We start from the raw sequence: 27,843 nt of genomic DNA, 5'->3' as shown, positions 1-27,843 counted from the left end.
ATGCAGGTACAGTCATTCACACAAAAGCATATATGAGCATAGACATCTGTACACTCATACAACATAGCTTCTGAATAAGAATTCTGTAAGTGTAATACCTGCATCTCCTTCATTGCAACACAGCAGTGTAAAACTGGTGGATTGTGGTAGCTATAAAAGTAATTGTCCTCAGTTCAAATATTACCACAGCCACATTCATCCCATTTTACAGTTAAGGAACACTTTGGTTCCAAAGTAAGTGACTAGGCCAAGACATTCAGTGAATCCTTGTCAGAAAATTCTTAAGCAGAAATAGCAACACACTTTTATACAGGACTATTAGATTCCATGTTACAGCTGGGATACATCCAAGACAGAGGGATAACATAAAACCAATCAGTGAATCCATGGCAGAGTTCTTAAACCAAATCACTATTCCTCGCTTTCCCCAGTTAGCACTGAAGCGGAAAGAAAGTGATATGCTGAAGGTCAGCTACTGAGTCTGTGATGAATAATATTTCAGTATCTCGCAGCGAATCTATGACTTGCTGTAAACTCCCATGTGCAGAATTAGAACCTAGATTGACATTTCCAGTCACAACACAAGGCAGAATACGAGGCTATGAGATTTGTTTTTAAAGAAGCAAAATAGATTTGCCCCCCAAATGCCAAAAAATGAGAGTCAAAGAAGCAGATCATGGCACAGCAAGATCTACCCAGATCCTGTTACCTAGAGAGATATTCTCTTCCTCCTGTCCTATTGATGGAAGAAAAGAATACCCAGACACTTATTTCAACAGCCCCAGTTTGGGTCCCTCCCCCACCCCAATAATAACCCAACTGGGCAGTTTTGTTTTCAGCTCTGTATTTGAGAGCTGAGCAGGCATTGGCCTATTTAAAAACAGAGTTAGTTTAAAAAAAAAAAAGTGCATCCTATACTCTTGGCCAGTGCATCTTATCAATTGAAGTGGGCAGCACTGGCAATAAAGCATCTGGAGAACCACACTAACATGGTGCCAACCCATTTCTAAGCTCAGTGAGTTTGGGTTTTGTTTGTTTGAAAGACCTCCTGGTCTTTCCAGGAGGAAAGAAATGAGACACTGCTCAAGTTGCAGTTTATCCATGACAAGAATCAGAAAATCATAGTTATAGCTGCAAAATGAAAATGGTGATGGCATGGGAGAGCACTAATGGTTCTAGTTGTTTTTGGTCTACTTTTCCTCATGCAGCACACCACTGTTACTTAGGGATGCCCTGAAGGCAAACTGGATGTGATGGCACCAGCCTTATAAGTCAGAATCTGGTTGCTGCCAATTCCCTATGAAGAGGGTGGGTATCATGGCTAGGGAAGCCTGCCTTCCCACACATGCTCTTCTGAAAGTGCTTCTCTGCAGCTGTCCTTTTCCTGCTGGGGCTCCATGACTGGAAGGGACCCACAGCAAGGAAAAATGTCTAGAGAGAAACAATTTTGGGAAGAAAAGCATTGATAGAGGAGAACTCAACTTGCTCCTACTGCTCACGCATGCTCTGCTTTAAATCCCCACCAGCCGTGTCAATATAGGGATTTAGATCTAGTTTGTGCTGTGAATGGCATCCACATCTCACCTCCCCACACTGAGCCAGGAGCAGAGTTTCTCCCCAGAGAACGAGACATCATTGAAACTAAAGATGGTGATCTGCTTGTCAGGATCAAAAAAGGTCACAGAACCTTCCTCATAGTTCAGGGACACACGGATCCTTCTTGGCTTCACACTCTGATAAAAATAGGAAATATCCTCATGGCCCGCAATGGTGAAGTTGGTGGACGTGGGGTTTGGACCCAGAGATGTTCCAGGAGAAGTGAATGCATAGTATTTGTCATTCTCTATGTCTAAGACATAGTCTTTGCTATTTATGTGTAACTTCCCAATAGCCCAGATCCCTTCCTTAGGGCTCAAACATATTTTGGGCTTCCCCCTTAAATGCTCTTTGGCCACTCCCACTGCCCAGAATTTTTCATCCCCCACCTCCACCATCCAGGAATGGCACCCCGAGGTTATTCTCTCAACTCCCAGGATGTAAGACCAGTAACACAACTGGCTGGGCTCTTCATCAAAACAATAATACTGTTGTGTTTGGTGATCAGTTGATAGGACTAGTGTGGGAATTGTCAGGTCTAGTGTGGGAACCGTCCGGTCTTCAACATCAGTCGAATTTGCTGCAAAAGGAAGGAAAAGGATCAGAGTGTGCAAGGCAGCCTCAGAGGGATGTTTTGACACTCAGTGACAGACATCTAAGATTTATTCAGCTCTGGGTAACTAATGAGATATGAAGCCCTAACACTGGAAAAATGGCCCTTGTAGGAGAGCATTCAGAAGCTGAATCTCAAGTGCTGCAGCTGGTTCGGTCACTGGACTTTGCTGATTCTCTGTTTGGGACTGTTTAAGGTTCCCCTGACCACTCAGCAGCCTTCATTAGTTTTACAGGACAAGAATTCAACCTGTTTAGTTCTGTACTTTGCATACCTTGGGCTGGCTCTACTCATCAGTCTCATTCAGCCCATTTAGAGGCTCTTCTCAGGTGCCTTTGACCTCAGAGATCAGGCAAGGAGCAACCAGAGAACGCAACTCTGAAGGGTGCCAAGTTTACTATGATTCAGGTGCCAAGTTAAGACTAGTTACTTACCAAGGCTTTTATTTTATTTTTACATGTATATTCCACTCCCCAAGGAGCCCAGAGCAGTGTACATAGTTATGTTTCTCCTCACAACAACCCTGTGAAGTATGTTAGGCTGAGAGACAAGTGCCTGACCTAAAGTCACCCAGTGAGTTTCATGGCTGAATGGAGAGACAGTTATTTCTGCTGTTTTAGCTATTGTTTTCTGCTGATTATTTTAGTGATCTGTATATTTGTTAGATATTTGCTTAACTGGATTTCTAATTAATGTTGTATTGATTTATTGTGAGCCATTCTGGACGCTTTTGGAGTGGAAAGTGGTACCTAAACTCCCAGGAATGAATAAATGCACACACAAACCCCACATGGGTGTTTAGCTGGTTTCTCTGCTTGGCTAAAGGGTATTTTTATGAGTGTGGATGCGTGTGAGCTTATGCCCTCTGTAAGGCCCAGTTATGACTCCTGGCCTTCACAAAGTATCTACGTGTATAGCAGGTTCTAACAAATCTCTATTCTCCATAGATTTCCCCTGATTAATATCAGAACTTCAGAAGCCACTTCTGAACAACTTTTGCTAGTTGCCCAGCAACTCTCCCCCTGCCTACAATCCTGGGAACTGACACAGGATTTTTTGGGAATTGTATACTTTTCTAGGGCTGCAGCTATTGCAGCAGTTTTGGAAAAAGATTACAATTCCCAATAAAATCTGCATCATTTTCAAGGACATGGAGGGACAGGGAGTTTTTTAAAAAAAAGGCAAGCTGTGGAAGCAGCTTCAGTACTCCCTGTATGCCAAGAGCAATGATAATGGATGCCTGCCCGGTCTCTAGCTTGGGATAAGTACTGAAGAGATTGAGGGAGAGGGCAAAGCTCCAACCTGAGGTAAGGTGGGATCCACCCCCTTTCAGTAATCAAACAGGGGCTCCCAGGGCAGACCCAGAAATGACACTTCACACAGTCCAACTTGGCAGGATGGGAAGAAGCCTTACTGACTTTTCTTCTGTTTCCAGCTATAGCAGTAGGGTACCATCTGGAATAATGATTGCTCTAATCTCACCTAAAAGCTGCAGTGTTATTGCACTGATTTAATTAAGCTTGGCTTCCTTGCAAGAAACCCTGGGGCCTGTGGTTTTGTAAAAATACTGAGAATCTCCAACACAATACTCCGCATCCTCATAAAGCTACAGATTGCAGACTGGCACATTCTTGCAAGGTACATGAGGCAAGCAGGGAGACATGATAGAGGTCTATAAAATCATGCCTGGTGTGGAGAAAGTGGATGGAGAGAAATTCTTCTCCCTCTCACATAACACCAGAACCAGGGGTCATCCCATGAAACTGATTGCCGGGAAATCTAGGACCAACAAACGGAAGTACTTTTTCACACAATGCATAATCCACTTGTGGAATTCTCTGCCACAAGATGTGGTGACAGCCAACAACCTGTATGGCTTTAAGAAGGGTCTGGATAACTTCATAGAGGAGAGGTCTATCATCGGTTACTACTGTAGTTGGAGGGCTAAAGGCCACCTCCAGCCTCAGAGGCAGGATGCCTCTGAGTACCAGTTGCAGGGGAGTAACAGCTGGGGAGAGGGCATGCCCTCAACTCCTGCTTATAGGCTTCCAGTGGCATCTTGTGGGCCACGGACACTGGCGGGAGGGGTAAGTGCACCCTCCCCTGCTCTTAAAGCTAGGCACACCCCGCCGTCTGACCCCTCTCCTCCCAGTTTTGTCATTTAAAAATTTTTTTTAAATTTTTTTTTGCTGCCAACCCTTGAAGTTTACCTTTTTCTTCTTGTGGTCCAGAGAGCACAGTGTCTGGGGAAGAAGAGGAGTTAAGAGGAACAGATTAAAGCTGATGTACATAGCCATGTCTGTTTCAGAATGCTTAGAAATGAGCAAATTTAATGTCCCATTCCAAAGCCATTAGTTTAGCGATAATATATTTATTCCAAAGTCATAATGACCAATCAGTGTGACCATGTTAATACACAAAACAGCATTAAAGGCATGCACTGATTCATCAATCAATATACTAGGACCAAAACAGAAACATGTACTTTGATATAAATGCTGTTAGAAGTCAACAGAACATCACTGGTCATTTTAACTCAAAAGTTTCCCACAGATTTTAGTTTTCTAGTGTTTCATAAACCCACACATTTTTGGGTACTGAATGTTTAGAGTGACTTTCCCTACTAGTTGGTGTCTACAGAACTATCTAGCAAAACTACTATGTTGGGGGGAAAGCATTCCTTGTTGTAACTAATTCTTTAAGATCAACAAGTATTTGAGTGCTGGAAATGATGTGAAAATATGTACAGAAGCCCACAAGCATATTGGGGCAAAAACCCCAACTTCACAGATACACAGATGGGGTCTCAGTTGTCAGTGACTGACTAGGAAAGAGATCTTGGGGTCGTGGTGGACAGCTTGTTGAAAGTGTCAATTCAGTGTGTGGCAGCTGTGAAAAAGGCAAATTCCATGCTAGGAATCATTAGGAAGGGGATTGACAATAAAAATACCAATATTATAATGCCCCTATACAAATCTATAGTGCGGCCACATTTGGATTACTGTGTGCAGTTCTGGTCACTGTATCTTAAGAAGGACATTGTAGAATTGGAAAAGGTGCAGAAGGGGGTAGATAATTCCATAGATTAATTACATGCTGTGTAAAAAAAATTAGGAGTTTTGTTACTCCTAAAATTCCCTTGTTCTAGTGTTGAGAAGGAGGGAGAAAAATTTCTCTGTCCACTCTCTCTACTCGATGCAGAATTCTGAACATCTCCTCCCCCCGCCCCACTAAAAAGCCCCAGATGCTGTAGCCTTGCCTCATAAGGAAGGTGTTCTGACCATCTTGGTTGCCCTCTTCTGTACTTTTTCCAGTTCTACAATGTCCTCAAGATATGGTGACTAGAACTGTATACAGTACTCCAAAATGTAGCCACACCATAGATTTGTATAAGGACATTATAATATTAGCAATCAAGCCCCTTCCTAATAATCCCTAGCATGGAATTTGCCTTTTTCACAGCTGCCACACACTGAGTCGACACTTTGAACAAGCTGTCCATCACGACCCCAAGATCTCTTTCTTGGTCAGTCACTGACAACTCAGACCCCATCAGTGTATATGTGAAGCTGGGGTTTTTTGCCCCAATATGCATCACGTTACACTTGCTCACATAGAACCGCATTTGCCATTTTGTCACCCACTCCTCGTTTGGAGAGATCCTTTTGGAGCTCCTCACAATCTGTCTTGAATTTCACTACCCTAAATTGTTTAGTGTCATCTGAAAATCAGGCCACTTCGCTCGTTATCCCATCTCTCTCTCTCTCTGCATCTAATTATTTACAACACTACATAGGAGTATCCTGAATACATCAATTTGACAGTTGTTGAAAACTAAGATGAGATGGCTTAGGACCAGGGTACTTAAGAGAGCACCTTCTCTGTTGTGAACCCTGTTGCCTACTCAGCTCATCTGGAGAGGTCCAGTTATGGTTGCCACCAACTCGTTTGGTTGCAACTCTGGACTGGGTCTTCTCTGTGGCTGCCCCAGGGCTTTGAAATATGCTCCCTGCTGAAATAAGAGCATCTCCGTCTCAGTTTGCTTTTAGGAGGACCATGAAGATGTACCCATTTTTAAATTTCCCATTAAATTTTAATTTTTTAAAATCTATTGTGATTTATCTGTTTTTATGAATTTTTTAAAATAAAACTCATAATTTTATAAAAATTTATATTTTTATATTTTATATAATAAAATTTATATAATAAAATTATATTTTATATTTTAATATTATGTTTTAATCTGCACACTGCATAGAGATTTCTATATTAGGCAGTATAAAAATTCAACAGACAGACAGACCTTTAGTCTGACCCAAGAATGCTTACCTTATGATAAGGAAAAAATAGGTATAAGCAGCCAGGGCTACTGCAGCATCTATTTTACTGTGCATTTAAGAGGTAAATGCTTCATCTTCTAGGCTGCAACCTGGCAACCCTAAACATAATTAACAGTTGGCTTGCAATTTTTACACCCACATTTGAAAAAAAGGCATACATTGACTCTGTTACCTTTAAATTCCTTCATAACAGTGTGCAGAAAGGGATGCATTTCAGAGAATTTCTTGATTTGTTGCTTTAATCCCGGAGGAAACGCTACTGGATTCACAAATTTCTCTTTGCTACACCTAGGGAGAAGCAACTGAATGTTATTTACTATCTGTCCATTCTGCAGCAGACTTGAAGGAGAAGAATGGAGAGAGCATGGCAGAGATGGCAAATGAGTCCACTTACTGTCTAGGCAATGGCGATTAAAATGAGCAGTTAAACAGAATTTTTTAAAATTATCATAAAACATAAGAAAAATAGGGAAGTACATCTAGTAAGCTTACATGCAAAATTTGGCAATAAAATTAAGTGAACCATTTTAATTTATTTTAGCCTGCTTTATCACCTTGGCAGTCAACAAAATCTTCAAATAATCTGCCCAAATTTAAGATGCAGACACTGCATAGTAAAGTATATTTAGTTACAGCAGAGTCAGAAGTAAAATATATAAGTGCTTAATTCTAGCAGGCCAATTACTCAAGGAACAATCCCTTAGATGCATTAAAAAGGGTTCAAAAAGAGCTTTGATATATCCCTCCACCCCTCTGCAAAAAAGAAGAAGTGCATAGTATTAAGAGCCATGTATCACTGGCAGACTCAGGTCCAAACTACCAGCGATGTTAAATGCATCATTGCAGAGCTAGAGATTTCAATTTACTCATAAGTACTGGCCACATAGGACCATGATTGAGATCAAAACTGCAGCACAGAGGCAGCCTATATTCCTTGCCATTTTCCCACCTAGTGTAACTGCCCCCAGTGAGTATTAAACCCCAAAGTGATTATCATAGCAAAAATAATCTAAGAAAGGTGTAAGACAACAAACAACTCTAGCATGAAATGAATTTCCCAGTATGTTGAAGACCCAAGTGACATAAGAACATCAATACTACATCAGGCCCATGACCCATCTAGTCCAGCACTGTGTTTCACACATTGGCCCACCAGTTGCCTCTGGGAAGCTCACAGGCAAGAGATGAAGGCATGCCCTCTCTCCTGCTGTTGCTCCCCCAGCAATTGGTATTCCAAGGTATCTTCCTTCCATTCATCTTTCCCAGCATAACAGAGCCACATACCTTTGCAAGATGCTTCTGATACCCTAAACAGAAGAGACAAACACAAGAAATTAAGTTTTCTGCCACACACCAGGAAAGCCTTTATGCCAAAGGTTCTCAAACTTGGGTCCCCCACATGTTGTTCAACTCCCATCAGCCCCCACTACAATGGTCTTTTGCCACTGGTTAGAGAACTCCTGCCTTATGCCATGGTGGAGATATACTCTGCCTATATTTTCCACCCAGTGTAAACCAGGATAACTTCACTGACCATAGCAGAGTTTCAATAGCACTTGGGAACCTGGCAGTACTCTTCTATAAATATTCAGAATAATCCTATGCAAGTTTACTTAGAAGTAAACTTCAGTGGCACTTATTCCCAAGGAATCCTGTTTACAATTGCAGATTTCGTTTTCGAACACCATGTTGCACATATTCCACCACTACCAGAATACTGAGCCATTTCTCTCAAAAAGAAATTGTATCCAGAAGACAATCCAGTCATTTTAACCATTGGTAGGCACTGGGGTGGATCGTACTCCATCCAAGAAGCAAAAAACCACATTATACGTTGTATTCTATATTCTGCAACTCCATGTTCCAGGTCAGGATCAACCTTAATGAGGTTAAGCACCCTATAGTGTTTCATCCACCACCCCTCTGTAATGTTGTCTACAAGTGCCCTTTTTATTAACATGCATACTGGGGTATTTACAACTCTTTTTAGACAGCATGGGAAAATGCAAGCTGTGCATTTACAGTGCTAAGGGTCAAAGAGACCCCACAAACTACCGGAAGCATGTTTCATGTCTGTAGATGCTTAGATCAGAACTTGTTCATTCCATGTCTTGTGGACATGCTGACTCTTTCCATTGGATCTCAGAGCAATATCTCTGGAAGAGGGAAAGCCTTCCCCCTCTTTAATCACTATAAAATAGAGGCCAAGACACAGGCACACCCCAGCCATCTTGTCACCATTCCAGTCATGAGTAATCCAAGTTACTGTCACCAGCTTCTTCTGAGGACGTCCAGAAAGGGAGCAGCTGTAGATATTAACTCTCTCACAGCCAAGGACCTGTCTACTGCTAGACTAAGGTAGACCTTCGTGCTAGTTAGTTAATGTTTTATATTTTCTTTGAATTCCTGAGGCTGCTCTCATGAGCAGCTAAGCCTGGGTTTGGCTGCACCTTGGCAACAAACCTGGCTAAGAAGCCAGGCTGTTAAACGAGGTGAAGGAAGGCTTAACCCTGTTTGATTGACCATGTATCAGTGCCGGCTGCTTTCTGTTGGTGCTAAAACACTGACAGGCACTCACCTGCCCATTGCTGGGGTGGGGGGGATCCCCTCAATGTACTCGCGTGGTGCATTGTGAGATTTCCAGGGACCGGGATGATGCATCTCAACCCCCCTGCTGCCCATTGCAGCCACAGACTGTCTGGGTGCATAACTTGCACACCCAACAACTCCACATGGATTGTCTGCGCGGAAGGCGAGCTTCCACTGCCGCCAGCCCTGCCGCCAGCCCTCTCACTCAATCATGAGAAAGGGCCCCTGTATGCCTTTCTTTACTCCCTCCCCATTTCCCCCCAGTTCCTTATTCTATGTGTAACCCCTGTTTACTTAATACATTTCATTAATTAACATACTGTTTGTCTAGAGTTGAAACCAGCATCCTTGTTTCCTTTTAAACAAAGCTCACCTGCAAGAATTCTGCCGGCTGTTGCTGTTTCTCTTCTATTTCCTTGATGAGGTTGTCTACAGAGGAAATCTCCTCCGAGAGCTTCGCAATATGCTTATTCCCATTGCCTTTAACCTTGTCATCCAGATCTTTCAGCTCAGCTAACAGGAGGTGCTCTTGTTCTTCCAGGAACTGGTGCAATTGCTTAAACTCATCCACAATCTTCTGCCTCTCTCTTTCCGTCTGTTCCTGTAACCAGAAAATGGAAGCAGAGAGAAGGGTCAGCCTCACTGGCTTCAATTTTTTTTTTTTTTAAGGGTTAGCATGAGCACCATCATGCATGAGCGATAGTGGGGGAGCTAACTATTCTTGACCTAATGAAAGAAAACAAAACTTCTTAAGAAGTAACAAATAGTAGTACAATCACATTCCACTAGTATTGCAATATACATGATGACTCCTTTCATTCCTTGAAGGTCAAATGCCCTAAACTGCACATAAATCTAAACAGTGGGTTGGGGTGAGAGAAGAGGACAGCACGACAGCTGTCTGTGTCCTGATTGAGGCTCAACCTATGCACTCCATGCATATGCATGTATGATGGTCAGATGGTTCATTTAGATTATGCAAAGACATTTCTGGTGGGGTGATGGGAAGCCAAAATACGATGCCTAGTTTTTACCACCTGCCTGTTTTCCACTCCCAAACTCTCCAACCAGTGGCAGAGACAAAGTTAAGGCCAACTTGCACACAGGCTCAAGGACTCAGAATCATGCAAGGGTCTACTGAGAAGAGCTGCCATATTAATTTTATGTACAGACATAAGAAAATATAGAGCCAAGTGGTGACTCTATATCCTCTTATCTCTATATGCAACTCATGTGCAAGCTCCTCCCCCTTGGGAGAAAGCTTTTGGCCAGTGGAAGGATGCAGCTTTACGTGTGTGTGTGTGTGTGTGTGTGTGTATGTGTGTGTAGTCTTTCTCCATGATGTTTTAAATGCACAAGTGGCGAAAGTTAAATGGAACTACAGCACATCAATTTTCTCCTATTGGATGAGACTTTTCGTCACTTAGTCCCAGTAAAGAAATGAAGCTACTTTATACAAAGTCAGACCATGAGCCCTTTTAGCCCAATAGTGTCTGCTCTGGCTGACAGCAGATCTCCAAGGTTTCAGGCAGAAGACTTCCCCAGCACCTGCTACCCGAGTGCCTTTAACTGGAGATGTGAGACATGGAGCCCATGACCTTCTGCATACAGACTGACACACCTGCCCTGCCTCTGAGCTAAGGCCTCCCTGCAAGTGGCAGCCCACACTGTAAAGGCAAAATATAAGCCAGGCTTTAAAAGTGTACTCACCAGCAAATTTTGGTTTTCAGTCTCCACACTTAGTTTAAAAGAAAGAATTGTGCTTCTCTTTTTCCTCAGAAATTCCAAATGACTCTGAATTTTGCCCTATTAAAGACAGCATTGGATTTAATTTTGGCTTTAGAGATGTGCTCAAAACATCAAGGCAATGATTGCTGCAAGAATAGAAAGGATCTAGGAAAAGTTTCCATGAGAAAGGAGGGGGGAATATTTCCATTTTTCATAGCTCCCTGTTCTAAATCCCCCTATCCATGATTACCTACAGTGCCCATTCCTCCTTTCCTTTGGCAAGGAACAGCTGAATCTTCTCGACTGCAGCATATGGAAGACTGATAAGGTTGCACAAAATTGCTTAATCATGTTACAACACTGCTAATGTTTAGGGGTTTGTAAGGCTCCCACCCCACCCTAAGAGATTAAGGAGCCCAGACATACATTTTACTCTGAATACTGTCAGATTCAATTTTTGATGTTCGTCTCTGCCAGATTCCCATCAGCACTAGGTAATCTTTTTGACATGACTGCTGCAGAAGACTTGTCAAAATGTGTTCAGGAGTTTTATTGACAAGAGAAATTTGGAATACCATGGAATGAATCAGGATTCTAACCTTTAAGACACTGCACTGAGAGAACCGAGAGCCAGTATCACTTGGTTTTAATGAAACATTTTGTAAGAAGGTTGATAAATTGAATATTTTAGTCTTCAGTACATCTAACCCTTTTCAGTTATTTTGTTGAATTTGGATTCTGAATCTTCCACCAAGAATGAACCAACGTTTTCCCCCCCCATGCCCACCCACTGCAGTTTCCTACCTTATACTCTTCAAAAGCCTCCTCATTAGGAACCACCTTGTGTTCTCTGTGCTCCTTGGATTTGTCACACACCACACAGATGGGGATTTGATCATCTTCACAGAAGAGTTTCAGGGGCTCCTGGTGCCTCTCACAAATGTTTCCCAATGCTTCTGGCCCTTTGGCCACCTGAAGGCTGAATTTCTTGGCTATTTCCACAATACTTGCCAGCTGTCGGATTGGCCTAAGGTTCCTTTGCTGGCAAGGTTCTCGGCATTGAGGGCATGAAGCATCTGTGTCAGACTTCTTCCAACACCTAGTGATACAGGCTCGGCAGAAGATGTGTCCACAGTCCACGCTCACTGGCTTTTTGAAATATTCCAGACAGATGGGACAAGTAGCTTCATCGTAGAGATTCTGGACTGGACCCTCATTTGCCTAAAGAGGAATAAGAACCTTACTTTAGTAGCTCTTTCAAGCACTAGCTGGGCATTTTCCTTCCTTGTGTGGACTCACTCTTTGCTGAGCTAAGATCAGCATCATGTCCAGAACTGGGCTGAGAGTTAGAACATGTTCTTAATAGAAAAAAAAAGAAAAAACAACAACAACACAAAAAATAGTATGAAATTAATCCCAATTTAAAGAGAACAGAAGGGAGTACACACAAGGCTCATCAATCCATCCCAGTCTCAGGGTTTTTTGGAAGCCAATAATAATTTTTTTAAAACCTTGGTTAATAACCTCCAGTCACACAAATAAGATACATCACACCAGAAGTCCTTCAGATATCCAAGGCCCAAGCTGTTTAGAGCTTTAAAAGTCAAAACTAAACTCTGACACAGAAGCAAAGATATTTAATAAGTGGTTTTAAACTACTATAAGATCACTTGGGGGCTGAATTATAGGGCAAGGGCAAAGCCAGTTTGTTTTTAAAACATACACTCTGATTTTCACAATTGATTCAAAGCAGCTTATAACAAAAATTAAACAATTTTAAAATCACAACACATACCCCTGCTAACTGGGCATACCCCTGCTAACTGGGCAAAGAGGCACCTTTTACCATGGTGATTCTCTTTATTTGGCAGGGGAAGAGTAACTGGCCATATCCACCCCCAGCACAGTACTTCCAGTGACTGTTCCTGGTGTCTATCTTATGCTTCTTTTTAGAATGTGAGCCCTTTGGGGACAGAGTTCCATCTTATTTGTTATTTCTCTGTGTAAACTGCCCTGAGCCATTTCTGGAAGGGCGGTATAGAAATTGAATTATTTCTTGTTTACATAGTCAGACAGGTGTTATTGACTGGTTTGTTTTATCCAGACATCGAGTCCTTCCCAAGGACCTGGGATGGCTGAATTTTATTGTCAGTTGTTATAGATATCGTCGCAGAATATAGGCTGTTCCCAGTAAAGCTGCTTTTTGTAATTGGCTGGTGGTGATTTCTGTGGCCCCTATGGTGTTGAGGTGCTCTTCAAGGTCTTTTGGAACTGCACCCAGGGCGCCAATTACCACTGGGATTATTTTGGTCTTTTTCTGCCACAGCCTTCTTCTTCTTATTATTATTATTAATAATAAAATCAACGTCAGAGAAACAGACATTTTAGGTCCAGATAGAGCCATCTTCAGAGCAATAATTACAAGCAAAAAAGATGAGAGAAAGCCAGTCAGAAAACCCAGGTCTTAACCAGCCTCAATTTTTTTATTTTTATTTTGAAAGAAGGAAGGAGCCAAAGTCTCATACAAGAGGAAGTTCCAAAGGACAGGGGCCACCATCAAGAAAGCCCTCTCCTGCATGGCTGCTAGATGGACTTCTGTTGGATGTGGCACACACAGGTTAAAATCACAAGAATGGTTTTGAAAGTAAAATGCTAACATTTAAAAAACGTTAAACTTTATTTTAGTATCTGACATCTCGCTGCAAAGGATAGGGCTTTTTCTATAGTGGCAAAGTGCCTCTGGACCTTTCTTCCCGAGTATATCACCCTAGCCCTTTCTGTGGCTGTATTATAAGCAGCTGTAAGGGGACTCCTTACTTTTTCTCCTCTTACAAATCTCATAAAACTTTTAACCTATTTTTATTGTTCCAACTGTTATTGGCCTATTTGCATTTATTTTGCTGCTTTTTAAATTTATTTATTTTGGGTCAACCTTTCTATATTTTATTATTTTAAGGCAGTTTCTTTTAATTAAATTTATAAGGTTCCATGCTGAGGCCCTTGGCCTTAAAGGGGATTTAAGGCCAAGGATATTGAGATCATCAGGAGAGGTCCATCTGCATTTGCCATCAGCTTGTCTGGTGGCTACTCAGGGACTGGCCTTCTCCGTTGCTGCCCTGAGGCTTTGGAATGCACTCCCTAGTGAAATAAGAGCCTTCCCATCTCTGACAACTTTAAAAAAGTCTTTAAAGACACATCTGTTCACCCAGGCTTTTAACTGATATTGTTTTGATTGTTTTAATGTTGTTTTTAGAATATTGTTTTAAAATTTTAAATTGTGTTTTAAATTTCTTGCTTTTAAATTTTTGTTTTTAATTAATGTTTTACTTTTTAATCCTGTTGTAAACCGCTCAGAGACGTAAGTTTTGGGTGGTATAAAAATGTGTTAAATAAAATAAATAAATAAAATAAATAAAAATGTATCATATTTTACATAGACAAACATTGTCTGTGGTTATTTTAAAACGTGAATTAAAGATTAAATATTTTAACTCTTGTTTTTTTAAAAAAGGGATCCTGCCTAAGATTTGCATCCTCCTACCTGGGACTCAGGGCAAAGCCAATCTACACATTATAGAGACTGAAGTGGTAGAATTCTAGAATGTGCCACTTCAGATTTCAATTCAAAGTAAGTGTCTTGGGTTTTTAATCATACCCTGCATGAACCAGATTAGTACATCTGGAGGAGGGCTAGGCTAGGCTAAACTCTCTCCCCCACCATTCCCATTCCTCTCTCTCTTGTCCTAGCTTAGCATATATAGGGAGGATTTGGGGGGGTGGGGGGCTAGGAACTGAAAAATGCAATCCTTCACTTACAGTCTAAATGAAATAGTACAGTCTGCAATTCACCTGCCCTCCCCATCTAAAACCTCATTCTGAATAACGTATAATTAATCCCTTATGTGTGGGGCGGGTTGCAATTGAACACCTTCTTCGTTATAAACTGAACACCCCACCACCCACTGAGATCACCAGGAGAGGTCTGTCAGCAGTTGCCACCGGCTCGTTTGGTGGCTACTTGGGGATGAGCCTTCTTAACTGCTGCCCCAGCGCTTTGGAACGTGCTCTCTGCTGAAATAAGAGCCTCCCCACCTCTGACAACTTTTTAAAAGTCTTTAAGGAAGCACCTGTTCACCCAGGCTTTTAATTAAGCATTGTTTTAACAGTTTCAGCATAGTTTTGAAATTTTAAATTGTTGTCATGTTTTAACTTTTACTATGGCATTTATTTTGTTTTAACTACTGTTTTAAGTTTTTTGCCATCATTTATTTTAACAACTGTTTTAGCTTTGTTCGTTTGTTGTAAACTGTCCACAGGCGTGAGTTTTGGGCGGTATCGAAGTGTAATAAATAAATAAATAAATAGTTCCAAGACCAGCATGGCTACCATTTCTCCTCCCCACCCCCAACCATTCTGGCAGAAAGGACAGAATTTCATGTTTAAAATAACAGACCTAAGTGCCTTTATGCCTTCCCACTGTGCATCAACACAGATTACAGTATTTCAGAAGTCCTATCCATAGGTTATCTTCAGTGCACATATAGTACAATTCCTATCTGTTCTCTAAATTTGAGGGGCCTCCTAAAATGAACTCATGTACAGTCACTCACACAAACACATGTACATGAGTAGTTTAAACACAAGTAACTGTGCACTCCTCTTACGGCACCTGAAGACATCAGAGGTGCACGATGGCTAGATTTTCATTCAGTGGAGTTGTGGGGAAAATCCTAAAGCAGCTAGAGCCTGTGCAGCATGCCTATTTCTAGACAGGATTTTGGGGCTAGATAGAAAGTCACTGCAGGACTGCCACCAAGCCCATGGCAATGAAACAATAAGTAATCCTTGCTGGAGGAACAAAATCATGTCATCTCCAATGACAAAAGTAATTTCACAAAATCTGCAAGGAATGCTAATCTCTTCAGCTCAGAGGCATGTTCTCCACACAGCTCACCCAACCGCCTCATCAGCCCCCTAACACTTGCATCCTATAATCAAAACAATTGGGACTCCTTTTAACATGGAGTTTCTCGGTTGTGATAACTAGACACAATTATTAAGAGCCAAACACATTCATATGAAAGCCTATTTGAATGAAATGAATGTCTATCCCATTTCATTTTTAGCCTACTTACCAGTAGGCTTATCACTCGGCATTCCGTGTGTGTGTGTCGCTATCAACTTCGCAATGCCTGGACCAATATGAACCAAATCCGGTACATTGTAGAGACACATAGGGACACCTCAATGGTGTCCCTTGTGATGAGGTCCTCCACCCCGATTCAAGATAGCAGAAGCATGAATGTTTGAGATGCAAGTAGGCTAGCTTGTGAACTGTCTAACCGATTTGGACCAAATTTAGTCCAGTTGAAGGCATAATGAAAGTAGGCAGATTAGTTCTTACTAGAAGTTGTTATTGAGATGCTCGCGGCTTTATACATTTCCACCTATACCGAGCAGAGCAATTGGACAACAGTGGAGGAAAGGAGAGGACACACACGGCAAAGCAGTATGGAATAGGGAACCACAAACTAGTTCCAATTGCAGTATTCTTTTGTATAGCAATACAAGTTCTCATCACTGCCCAATAAAGAGGCAATGGCAATAGCTTTACTAGAACTAAGTCAAGGTATGGGACTTAATCACTGCCTGGACAGCCTGTGGAAGCCTCACATAAGCCATGTCTGGCTCTTTCTAGAGAAGGTGAGATGCAAGTATAATAGAGTGGATTATCATCCATCTATTTATTAGAGGTACAACATTTTCCAAGTGTCAGTTAGTCCTCCCTATGGAGGCATATGCAATTGCAAGGGGAGGCTTGGATTATCTAACTCAGTGCCTGGGATGAGGGTGAGCTCTGCTAGCCAAGCAATTGAAGTTTTATTCCAGTAATAACTGTGTGCAATAAATGGTTAATTTTTCAGTTGAGAGGAGCACGACAACATCTCCTAGTGGGGAGATGTCAATGTGGGGAAATTGAATGCATGTGTGACAAGGCACAGGTATCGGATGTCTCCAATTAAGAGTTCCTATACTAGGAGATAATCTCTGCCTAAGATTCTGGAGAGCTGTTACCAGTCAAGCTAGACAGTGTGGGGCTACATGGATCATTGTTCTGACTCCATATAAGGCAACTCTCCTTAGATCCTAACCTTCACTCTAAAGAACTCCGAAAAAAGTGCTAACTAGATACAGAAATGGGGGTTGAGACAGCCTGCCTACAAGGGCACTGAAGAGGAAGATGGCACAAGAAACTAACTGGGTATATGTTGACAGGTGGAAGTTGAACAAGGGGAATTCTTTTGAAAAGCTTTTAGTAAAAAGCTGCTGTAACAATTATTGACCTACCAGTGTGTTCGTGTTGAGCTGTCCAGGGATGCTGATGTTCCCAGATGAAAAGCCTGTGTTCTGTACAGCTGTGTCCTGGCCAAATGGCTTGAAGACGAGGCCGGAGATTTGCATTGTCTGACCAAACAGACTTCCTGTTCCGAAACCTGTTGTATCCGAAATCCAAAGATATAAAGTAAATCACAACTACTTTATATAGTGCCATCCATTTATGTGGTTCATTACATCATTTCTTAAGAAAGCTATATACATCAGGCAGCTTGCATCTACTTTTCAACAGTGGGGAAAGCAAGAAGGGTGGAGTGCGAGAGGGAAGGTAACAGGGGCTGAGTGTAAGCAGATGCAGCTAGGCTTTCTTTTGAACTTAGATGAGACCTGAGTGATTGAGCGAGGGCTCCACTGGAAACATGGGTTTTGAGGAGGGATTTGGAGGGAGAGGGTTTCTAGGTCCAAGGATTAGCAGGGGAGAACAGGCAGAGTAATTTCAATACAGGAAACCTTCAGGCAGCTGACTATGATAGGGTTTCCATCCCATCAACAGTGAATTGCATAATTCATAATACAGTGAATATGCACAATTGCATAATACTAATTGCATAAAACATCAAGATGAATGCACGAGACCCTTTGTTATTCACTGGTTCCTGGATCATGGTTTCGGCTATTTGCAGTTCACTGACGCAGTCCAGGTTTCTTTTTCCACAATATGTCACTTCGGCTATTCGCAGTTTTTGCGAGCACCATTTTCAGTCTCACTTTCAGCATGTGTCTTACGGTATATCTGCATTGTTCGAGGGAGGAGCTTTGTGGGTTGTTGAGAAGTTGATGGTGGGGATTGGAGAAGGAGTCTGGAGGAGTTTTTTGTGCTTTAGAGGCTGTTTTGGTGTAATTTGGAGCTGTGTTGTGTAAGCAGCACCTTGGAGTGTTTTCAAGCTGCAGCTGGAGTACTTAAGTACAGTACAGCTCCATCCATTGGATTGTTCCAGTGTGAGCGTGTATATGTGTGTGTGCGTTTATATGCACATTTTGTATTGAACAATATAATTCAGTATAGCTAGCTTCAGCTATTAAAAGGTGTACAGTACATTTTAAAACTTTAGACCAGTGTTGCAAATTAACCCCTGCCAACTGAGGAAAGAGGCACCTTTTTAAAGTCATGGATCTCTAATATTAAGCAGGGGGAGAGCAACTATCCCTATCCAACCCCAGCACAGCTTCCTTGCAGTGGCTATTGCTGGTGTTTTAGACTGTAAGCCTTTTATGACACAGGGAACCATCGTACTTACTGTATTTATTATTTATTTTGGGGACTTAGAAATTTTCCAAGAAACCCAACCCCCAGATTTCCATAGGATCAAGGTTTCTCCCTCACTCTACCCCGGTGGTTTCCCCATTCTTGGTAACTGGAAACCTAACCCCCATGAAAAATGAAGGCCTCCTGTATTACCATATTATGCCGATTTATACAGTCAGACCATTGGTCCATCTTGTGCAGTACTATCTGCTCTACTGGCAACAGCTCTCTAGGGTTCCGGACTAGGGACTTTCCAATCTTACCTGGAGATGCCAAGGATTGGACAGTAGACCTCTACAAGCAAAGCAGGTGGTTTACAGGTGCTACAGCCCACCCTCATTACCTGTGTTCCCTGTAACAGGGATTCCCAGATGTCGTTGACTAGAACTCTCAGCATCCCCAGCTGCAACGACCTTTGGCTGCAAATGACGGGAGTTAAACTGAACAACATCTGGGAATCCCTATTATAGGGAACACTGCTTATCACTCCGATTCTGGGAGTGCTCACCTCTTTCTGCTCCAAGAAGTGTGTGTTGTCTCCTTGCCTATTTATTTATTTATTTTTCAGATTTGTATATTGCCCCAAACTTCTGTCTCTGGGTGGTTTAACAACATAAAGCAAATTAGAAATAAAACAAAAACCTTAACACAATTTAAAACCACAGTTTGGCTGAAAAAATAAGGCTTTAGAGACTTCTTAAAAGTTGTCAGAGATGGGTAAGCTCTTATTTCAGCAGGGAACACATTCCAGAGTCTCAGGACAGCAATGGAGAAGGCCTGTCATGGGCAAATGACTGACATTTGCCTAGTCATTGGCTATCTGGCACCCTTCAAACAACCAGTGCCTAAAGTAAATAGGCCATTTACCCAATAAAGGAGGCCACTCTACCTGGGTGGGATTGTTAAGGCATGTAGCAGCAACATGGAGTTTTTATGGCAACATTTTACAAGTCCATGAGATGCTTTTGGAAGGGCGGTATAGAAATCGAATGAATGAATGAATGAATGACCACGCACACACAAATACTTACTGGTTCCAAAGCCTGTTTTATTCTGTGCACCGGTGTTGATGGTGGAGGAACCAAAGAGCCCTGTGACTGTGCTTGGTGTAGCAGTGGACAATCCAAACCATGGACCTTTCCTGTTCACCTGATAGTCTTCCAAACGAAGTTCCTGAACAAGAAATACTTCTCAATTGCTGCTGTGTCACAAGGGACAGCACCTGTTCCCCCTCTTTCCCCCTCAGTCACAGCCTTGCAGCCAAGGAGGATAAAATAAGTATTTGAGGCCACAGTTTCCGGCACACCCAGCTCTGCTCTCGCAAGGCAGGGAGAACATCACCTTAGTGATCATGTTTCCCAAAGGAGACATTAGCAAGGCCCCAGAGGTGCCAGCATTGTGAGCATTCCTCTGAATTACACAGCAGTCCAGTGTGTGAGCCAATTCTGATACAGAACCAAAGGTGGGAGTGCATAGACTCACTACCTTGGGCCTCAGTTCCATTCTGCCTTTTTGCAAAGCAGAGAGACCCCTGAAGAGTTTTATTAAAGATATTTTAAAGTTCTCTCTCTCTCTTTTAGGTAGAATTAGTACAAGGACAGGCCAAAGGCTCATGTGCTGATAAGACCTGGCAGGTTTTACCTGACATTTGTAGGCTCAAGCAAGTGGCTTGACTCCATTCCCTCCCACACCACACTGGGGACAAGAGAAGAGTTGCCAAGAAAGATAAATAAGGACCTGCAGACGGACCAGCAGTTCCTCCCTCAATTTTTGTGTTTGTTTACAGGAGGTGGATAGGAGAGACAGCTTCAGTTTAGAAATCTGTTTTGGCAGACTAAGAGCTCTAAAACACAGAAGGGAAAACCTGCGAAGTTCCTTTTGTCAGGATAGTGACATCTATTGGGAAAGGAAGAAAGTGGCAGCTTTCTCTATCCATCATAGCATCCAATCCAAATGGATTCATTCCTCCCAGTCCTACCTGCAGAACCTCCCAAACTTCTCTGAGCAAAGCCAATGTGGGGCAAATCTTAGGAAGTGGGAGCTGCCTCTTAGCCTGGTTCCCTTTTAAAAGAAAGGTTGCCTTGTGACGCCTGCACCGCTAGATGGTGGCACAAGGACAGAACAATAGACAACTACAGACACATTAGATTGACTGACCTCTAGTGATTTGTTCTCATATTCGTACATAGCAGTAATACAATGATGCACAGTTTTGATGTTTTTGGTACAACCGTGTTTAACCATAATGTCGTTGCCAACTGGTGGCTGCAAGAGAAAACGGAGCAGTCAAGACTACTACTGATCGACTCCCCCTTCCCAAATACCAGGTACTGGAAGCCATCCTGTGGACAGAGCAGCAACACACTGTGAATACCCAAACCATTGCTTAGTGGGCTAACAAGAATTTTAAAAAGAGCTGGCATGGTACAGTGTCTAGCATACCAAGCTTGGACGGGGGAAATCCAGGCTCAGATTCTTGTGACATTCATGGGCTGCCAGTTTGTTGCAAGTCTAGGACTCCTTGGAGGAAGGATGGGATACAGGGACAGATGAACAGTGGGGCTTTGCCCGCCTTGGTCTGCAGTGGATGCCGGCATTTTCCCTCTTTGATTCCAAGCCTCTGCACTTGCTCTAAGCTGGTTGTGCTGTGAAGGCCCTTCTCTACCTGGAAAATAGCTATCATTTTCATGGCGTGTGCCTCCGTCACCTATGTCACATCGGGATTACTGCAAATGTGCTTTATGCGGGCCTGCCCTTGAAAAGTATCCAGAAACTAAAGAAGGTGCAGAATGCGGCTGCCAGACTGATTTCTGGAGTCTGCAGTGCACGTATTATACCCATCTTGAAGGCACTGCACCGGCTGCCAGTATGTTGCCAGGTACAATTCTAGGCACTGGCTATTATTTTTAAAGTCCTAAACACCACAGGCCCTGGGTACCTTAGGGACCGCCTAAGGTGAATCTACCCACCTGACAAGGTATGCTGGGAGGACTCTGCTCTGCAAACCCACACCTGCTGATGGCAGTTTATTAAGCACATGAGACAGGGCCTTCTTGGCGACAGACTGCAGGCAATGCAACTTGCTCTCACTTGAGATCCTCATGGCTCCCTCTCTCCCAGGTTTTCAGAGGAAATTGAAGACTGTCCTTTTTGATCCAGGCTTTCGGCCTAGCTCTCTTTTTAGGTTGTAGCCATGTGTGCCTTATTTCGAGGATGTCTTTATTGACCCTTTATGACTGACTGTTTTTTAACTTGCTGTTAACCGCCCTGGGGTTTTAGGACAAAGAGCAGTATATTAAAAATTCCTCTAATACAGGGGTAGGCAACTTTGGCTTTCTATCTGTTGTTGAGCTACGTTTTCCATCACCCCCAGCCACAATTTATTGTGACTGGGGATGATGAGAGTTAAAGTTCAACAACGGCCGGGGAGCCAAGGTAGCCTACCTCTGCTCTAAAATGTACTTGAGCAGGAAAGATTCCCACATCCTCACTGCTGCAACATGACAGAAGAATGGCACAGGAGAGCTTTCAGTGACACCATATCTCGGCATCTTACGCCATCAAATGCTACAGAACCCTCCAGGTACTCCAACTGCCCCTTAATGGCAGTCCTAAAAAAAATTCCCCTCAAGAACTGCTGCATGCTTTGTTCTGCACTTAACGCTACCACTCAGGCAATGATCACAAAAGAACTCCTATTCTTTTATAGGAGTAAAAGACGACTGATTCTTCACTTTTCTGTATTGTTTACATGGGAAACACCTATCTCGGGCAGCAGCGATATAGGAAGATGCTGAAAGGCATAATCTCATACTGTACGGGAGAAGGCAATGGTAACCCCCTCCTGTATTCAACCAAAGAAAACTACAGGGCTCTGTGGTTGCCAAGAGTTGACATGGACTCGACGGCACAACTTTAACTTTACACTTGCACACCTAATACAGAGGATCATGAATGGCCAAAAGTGGAACAGCACCAAGTACCTATCACATTCCCAAGTCTTTCTTCATAGCAGCAAAATAAATCTGAATATAGTATATTTGATACTGAAGAGAACAACCACCCCATTTTCTTGTACATTTAACAAGAACTTGAGCTTTCCTTGACAAGAATGTCCTAAAAGACATTTAGTCTTTATCAAACCTGAGACTATGGAACATTACTTTCAATAATGTAGTTACACATTATAGGTCAGATAAGTTGTCAAGCTTCAATGAGAATCCTGAGGAAGATTCTGGACATAAGAACTGCCCTACTGGATCAGGCCCAAGGCCCATCTAGTCCAGCATCCTGTTTTACACAGTGGCCCACCCGATGTCACTGGAAGCCTACAAGCAGGAGTTGTGGGCATGCCCTCTCTCCTGATGTTACTCCCCTGCAACTGGAACTCAGAGGCATCCTGCCTTTCAGGCTGGAGGTGGACTATATCCCTGTGATTAGTAGCCATTGATAGACCTCTCCTCCATGAAGTTATCCAAGCTCCTCTTAAAGTCATCCAGGTTGTTGGCTGTCACCACATCTTGTGGCAGATAATTCCACAAGTTGATTATGTGTTGTGTGAAAAAGTACTTCTGTTTGTTGGTCCTAGATTTCCTGGCAATTAATTTCATGGGATGACCCCTGGTTTTAGTGTTATATGAGAGGGAGAAGAATCTCTCTCTATCCACTTTCTCCACACCATGCATGATTTTATAGACCACTATTGTGTCTCCCCACAGTCAACATTTTTCTAAACTAAACAGCCCCAGGTGTTGTAGCTTTGCCTCATAAGAAAGGTGCTCTAGGACCCTTATTATCTTGGTTGTCCTTTTCTGCACCTTTTCCAGTTCTACAATGTCCTTACTTAGATGTGTTGACCAGAATTGTACGCAGTACTCCAGGTGTGGCTGCACCATCGTTTTGTATAAGGGCATTATAATATTAGCAGTTTTATTTTTAATCCCCTTCGCAATGAAGGGCCTTTTTCACAGCTGCCACACCTTGAGTCGACACTTTCAACAAGCTGTCCACCACGACCCCAAGATCCCTCTCCTGGTCAGTCACCGACAGCTCAGATCCCATCAACGTATACTTGAAGTTGGGTTTTTTTGTCCCAATGTGCATCACTTTACACTTGCCAACACTGAACTGCATTTGTCACTTTGTCGCCCACTCCCCCAGTTTGGAAAGATCCTTTTCGAGCTCCTCACAATCAGTTTTGGATTTCACTACCCGGAAGAGTTTGGTATCATCTGCAAATTTGGCCACCTCGCTGCTTACTCCTGCTTCTAGATCATTTATGAATAAATTAAAAAGCACCAGTCCCAGTACATATCCCTGGGGGACCCCACTTCTTACTTCTCTCCATTGTGAAAACTCTCCATTCTGGGCTAAGACCCTGCAGTCTTGCTGTATTACAACACTTTCACTGAAGGGAACATCCCACATACTTTTAATTGGAATCAGAAGTGCATAAGAGGCAAACTAATGAACAAAATGGTCCAGCACAAGGGCGGGAATTTGTCTTTACAAGTAAAGAAATTGGACTTACATTGAATCTAATGGTAGTGCCAGCTGGAACAATGGTAAAGGGGGGCAATCCAAAATGGAAACCAGAAGTAAATGTGTTGGAGGTTACATTAGAAGTCCCAAATATACCGCCACTGCTAGTACTTGTCCCAACATCTGTAAACAGGAAAGAAACTGAGTGAAAGCCCAAATGGAAGCAGAGATAAAGCTTCAGCCAACGACTGAGGAGCCTATTACATTGTTAAAACTACAGTCAATTGATGGAAGATACCTTGGAAGTTGCAACATTTGAATTGAACAAGTCTACAGTGAAGGTTTTACAGGAAGGAGCACTGAAACATTTCCATTAACATGTACTTCTTTCTTGAACCTCTATCCATTTGTTCTAGTACTCTCTCCTATGACAAGGACCTATACCATTTTAAATTTCCACTACAGCCTCCTCAAGACATTTGGACAGAGGTTTTTAGTTTGCCACTTGTCTCCTCACCAGGAGCAGGCAACAATTGTTTCAGGAAAAATTGTATTACAGGTCGAGTATCCCTTATCCGAACACCACGCCTTAACAACAACAACAACAACAAAATGCCTCAGCTCACTTTAAAAATGTAGTCAAGCCGCCTTCCTCAGGGCCAGGTCTGTCCCACCATCGCCTACCTCAGGGCTGGGCCAGGCCGTCCCACCGCCACCTGTCCACCCCCACCACCTCCCGCCTCCTCCGCTCGCCTCTTCAGCCGTCCACCTCCTCACCACTGGAACTCTTGCATGCTCTCATGAGAGTTCCGCCACGCATTCCAGATCCCCATCTACCAGAATTATATGCCTGTATATAATCCGGAAAAGTCCAAAATCCGGAAAAGTCCAAAATCCGGAACGCTGCTGGTCTCAAGCAGTCTGGATAAGGGATACTCGACCTAGATGCATAAATATTATTTACAGTTTAGTTCTAGCATATGAAGATCACTATGATTTTGGGGTATATTGTTTTATGTTTCCCAGCTTGATCCAGGATTGGAAAAACTATCTTTCTGTGCTTCTTTTCTAAATCAAATTGTAGAAAACAAATCTCAGTCTAGCTCTTGCAATAGCCTACTCTGAGCAATTCGTCCATTCAAATTAATCTGATTGATTCATGAGCCCTGCTTCTCCCCACCACTCCCAAAGTGCACTGGGAATAGATCTCCCAAGGGCACAGCATAGCTGACTAATGAGTCAGGAGAGATTAAAAACATTCCAGACTCTGGAATGCTCTCCCAGTAGCTATTCCCTCCTTGTCTCCATCACAGTTTTTTAGAAAGCGTGTTAAAGCTTGGCTTTTTACCCAGGTTTTTATACGATTGTCTCTACCGCTGCTTCTTTGTATTTTAAATCTTTTCAGTCAGATTTGTTTTATATTGAGCGTAATATTTTAATAGTGTCATTTTTATAGTCTTGTTTTTAATTTTTGTGTAAATTTTTGTTTTAATGAAAGGCGTTATACAAATTTAACAATTAAAAAAAATAATATTTTTTTTAAGTACAGAGTCATGCAGAGCCTAGACAGAACATAGCCTCAAGAAAACAATGTAAAAACACCTAAGGCTATAGTCTCTGGGCAGAGACTACACTGTGAAATCCATCCAGCCCAAGCATAATTCCTGTGCGCCAAACTTGTAAGACACCCACCACCAATCCTTTGTTTGCTTTGAAAAACAAAGGTTATCTGCATCTATAAGCTTCTTTTGCTTCCCTTTGTTTAAATTCCTTATATTTCTACCTGTCTGAAACATAATTTTCAAGCAGGCAGCCAAAAGTATGTAGAAATGTTTTACTTATAGCCAGGCATGGCTTTATGATATTTATATATACACTCATTATGCACAAGGACAAATGCCCTTCAGGCACTGTTCTGTGTCCCTAGGATCTAGTGTTAACTCTTCTATGTACTCTGGAGAACAAAGATCTAAGATTTACTCACATATGTTCCCTGCCTTCTAAACTGTATCAGCATCACTAGATTCTACTGTCCCTGGAATCTCAGTGTCCCTGATTATTGTGGTGCTTATTCCTCCCTTTTGCTACCACAGTCTGAAAGCCAGTGTGGTGTAGTAGTTAGAGTGTTGGACTAGGACTGAGGAGACCAGAATTAAAATCCCCATTCAGCCATGAAACTCACTGGTGACTCTGAGTAGGAGTGTGCACGGTTCGGTCCGGGCATAATTCCAAAGACCACCGGACCGGTTCGGAGGTCCGGCGGTCCGGGAGGGCGGGGGGACTGTTACTTTAAGCGGGGTGTGTGTGTGGTACTTAACACACACACACCCCCGCCGCTCTTCCCCCTCCGGCGCTGGTCCTTTGAAAAATCTTCTTGGGGCGGCAGAGTTCCTCCCTGCCGCCCCTGGCCCCGTCGTGGTTTCTAAAGGGTTAAAGAGACGAGCGCACACATCACGCAGGGCACATGCACGCCGCTAGCGCTCGTCTCTTTAACCCTTTAGAAACCACGATGGGGCCAGGGGCGGCAGAGAGGAACTCTGCCGCCCCAAGAAGATTTTTCAAAGGACCAGCACCGGAGGGGGAAGAGCGGCGGGGGGGGGGGGGAGTAATGGGAAATCTTATGTTCTAAGCTATAGATAGTTCATTTTGTGTCTTTAAGATGCTAACGTTCATAAAAAGTACAGAAACAACACATAATCAACCTATGGAATTCTCTGCCACAAGATGTGGTGACAGCCAACAGCCTGGTTGGCTTTAAGAGTGGTCTAGATAAATTCACGGAGGACAGGTCTATCAATGGCTTCTAGTCTGGTGGCTAAAGGCCACCTTCAGCCTCAGAGGCAAGTTCCCTCGAAATACCAGTTGCAGGGGAGTAACAGTAGGAGAGAGGGCATGCCGTTCAGCTCTTGCCTGTGGGCTCCCCAGAGACATCTGGTGGGCCACTGTGTGAAGGAGAATGCTAGACTAGATTGGCCTAGGGCCTGATCCAGCAGGGCTGTTCTTGTATTATGTTAAACTAGCTGACCCCGCACAGAACATCTGTGCGGCAGTACACTCTCCCCACCTTCAGGCCCAGTTTGTTCTCCCCCCAACCTTCTGCCTCAGCTAGTTCCCCCCCCCAATCTTAAGGCCCAGTTAGTTCTCAACGTTCTGCCCCAGTCTCTTCCGCTGCCCCCACCTTCTGCCCCAGTCTCCTTCCCCACCCCCCACCTTCTGTCCCAGTCTCCTTCCCCACCCCCACCTTCTGCCCCAGTCTCCTCCGCCGCCCCGCCATCTGCCCAGTTTCCTTCCCCACCCCCCACCTTCTGCCCCAGACTCCTCCGCTGCCCCCACCTTCTGCCCCAGTCTCCTTCCCCACCCCCCACCTTCTGCCCCAGTATCCTTCCCCACCCCCCACCTTCTGCCCCAGTCTCCTTCCCCATCCCCAACCTTCTGCCCAGTTTCCTTCCCCACCCCCACCTTCTGCCCCAGTCTCCTCCGCTGCCCCCACCTTCTGCCCCAGTCTCCTTCCCCACCCCCCACCTTCTGCCCCAGTATCCTTCCCCAACCCCCACCTTCTGCCCCAGTCTCCTTCCCCATCCCCAACCTTTTGCCCAGTTTCCTTCCCCACCCCCACCTTCTGCCCCAGTCTCCTCCACCGCTCCCACCTTCTGCCCCAGTCTCCTCCACCGCCCCCACCTTCTGCCCCAGTCTCCTCCACTGGCCCACCATCTGCCCAGTTTCCTTCCCCACCCCCACCTTCTGCCCGTCTCCTCCGCTGCCCCCACCTTCTACCCCAGTCTCCTCCACCGCCCCCACCTTCTGCCCCAGTCTCCTCCGCCGCCCCCACCTTCTGCCCCAGTCTCCTCCGCCGC

General features: G+C 43.5%; 1 protein-coding gene across 6 annotated transcripts in view; it reads right to left on the bottom strand.

The window, feature by feature from the left end:
• Positions 1-264: 264 nt before the first annotated feature.
• Positions 265-27,843, bottom strand: part of LOC128344975 (zinc finger protein RFP-like) — a 47,211-nt gene continuing 19,632 nt past the window's right edge. For 5 of the 6 annotated variants that reach the window (XM_053296157.1, XM_053296155.1, XM_053296154.1 and 2 more), the window contains exons 3-13: positions 24,039-24,172; positions 20,666-20,773; positions 19,540-19,681; positions 17,215-17,360; positions 11,671-12,087; positions 10,849-10,944; positions 9,512-9,739; positions 7,834-7,856; positions 6,722-6,837; positions 4,420-4,452; positions 265-2,176 (exon numbers count right to left, since the gene is read on the bottom strand). In XM_053296157.1, coding sequence (XP_053152132.1) covers positions 1,581-2,176; positions 4,420-4,452; positions 6,722-6,837; positions 7,834-7,856; positions 9,512-9,739; positions 10,849-10,944; positions 11,671-12,087; positions 17,215-17,360; positions 19,540-19,681; positions 20,666-20,773; positions 24,039-24,172 — 2,039 coding nt within the window. In that variant the 3' untranslated portion in view covers positions 265-1,580. The remainder of the gene's footprint in view (positions 2,177-4,419; positions 4,453-6,721; positions 6,838-7,833; positions 7,857-9,511; positions 9,740-10,848; positions 10,945-11,670; positions 12,088-17,214; positions 17,361-19,539; positions 19,682-20,665; positions 20,774-24,038; positions 24,173-27,843) is intronic. The other variant, XM_053296158.1, reaches the window with a different exon arrangement.

This window comes from Hemicordylus capensis, chromosome 2, assembly GCF_027244095.1.
Source record: "Hemicordylus capensis ecotype Gifberg chromosome 2, rHemCap1.1.pri, whole genome shotgun sequence".
Classification (NCBI taxonomy): Eukaryota; Metazoa; Chordata; class Lepidosauria; order Squamata; family Cordylidae; genus Hemicordylus; species Hemicordylus capensis.
This window is presented reverse-complemented; position numbering and strand designations above follow the sequence as displayed.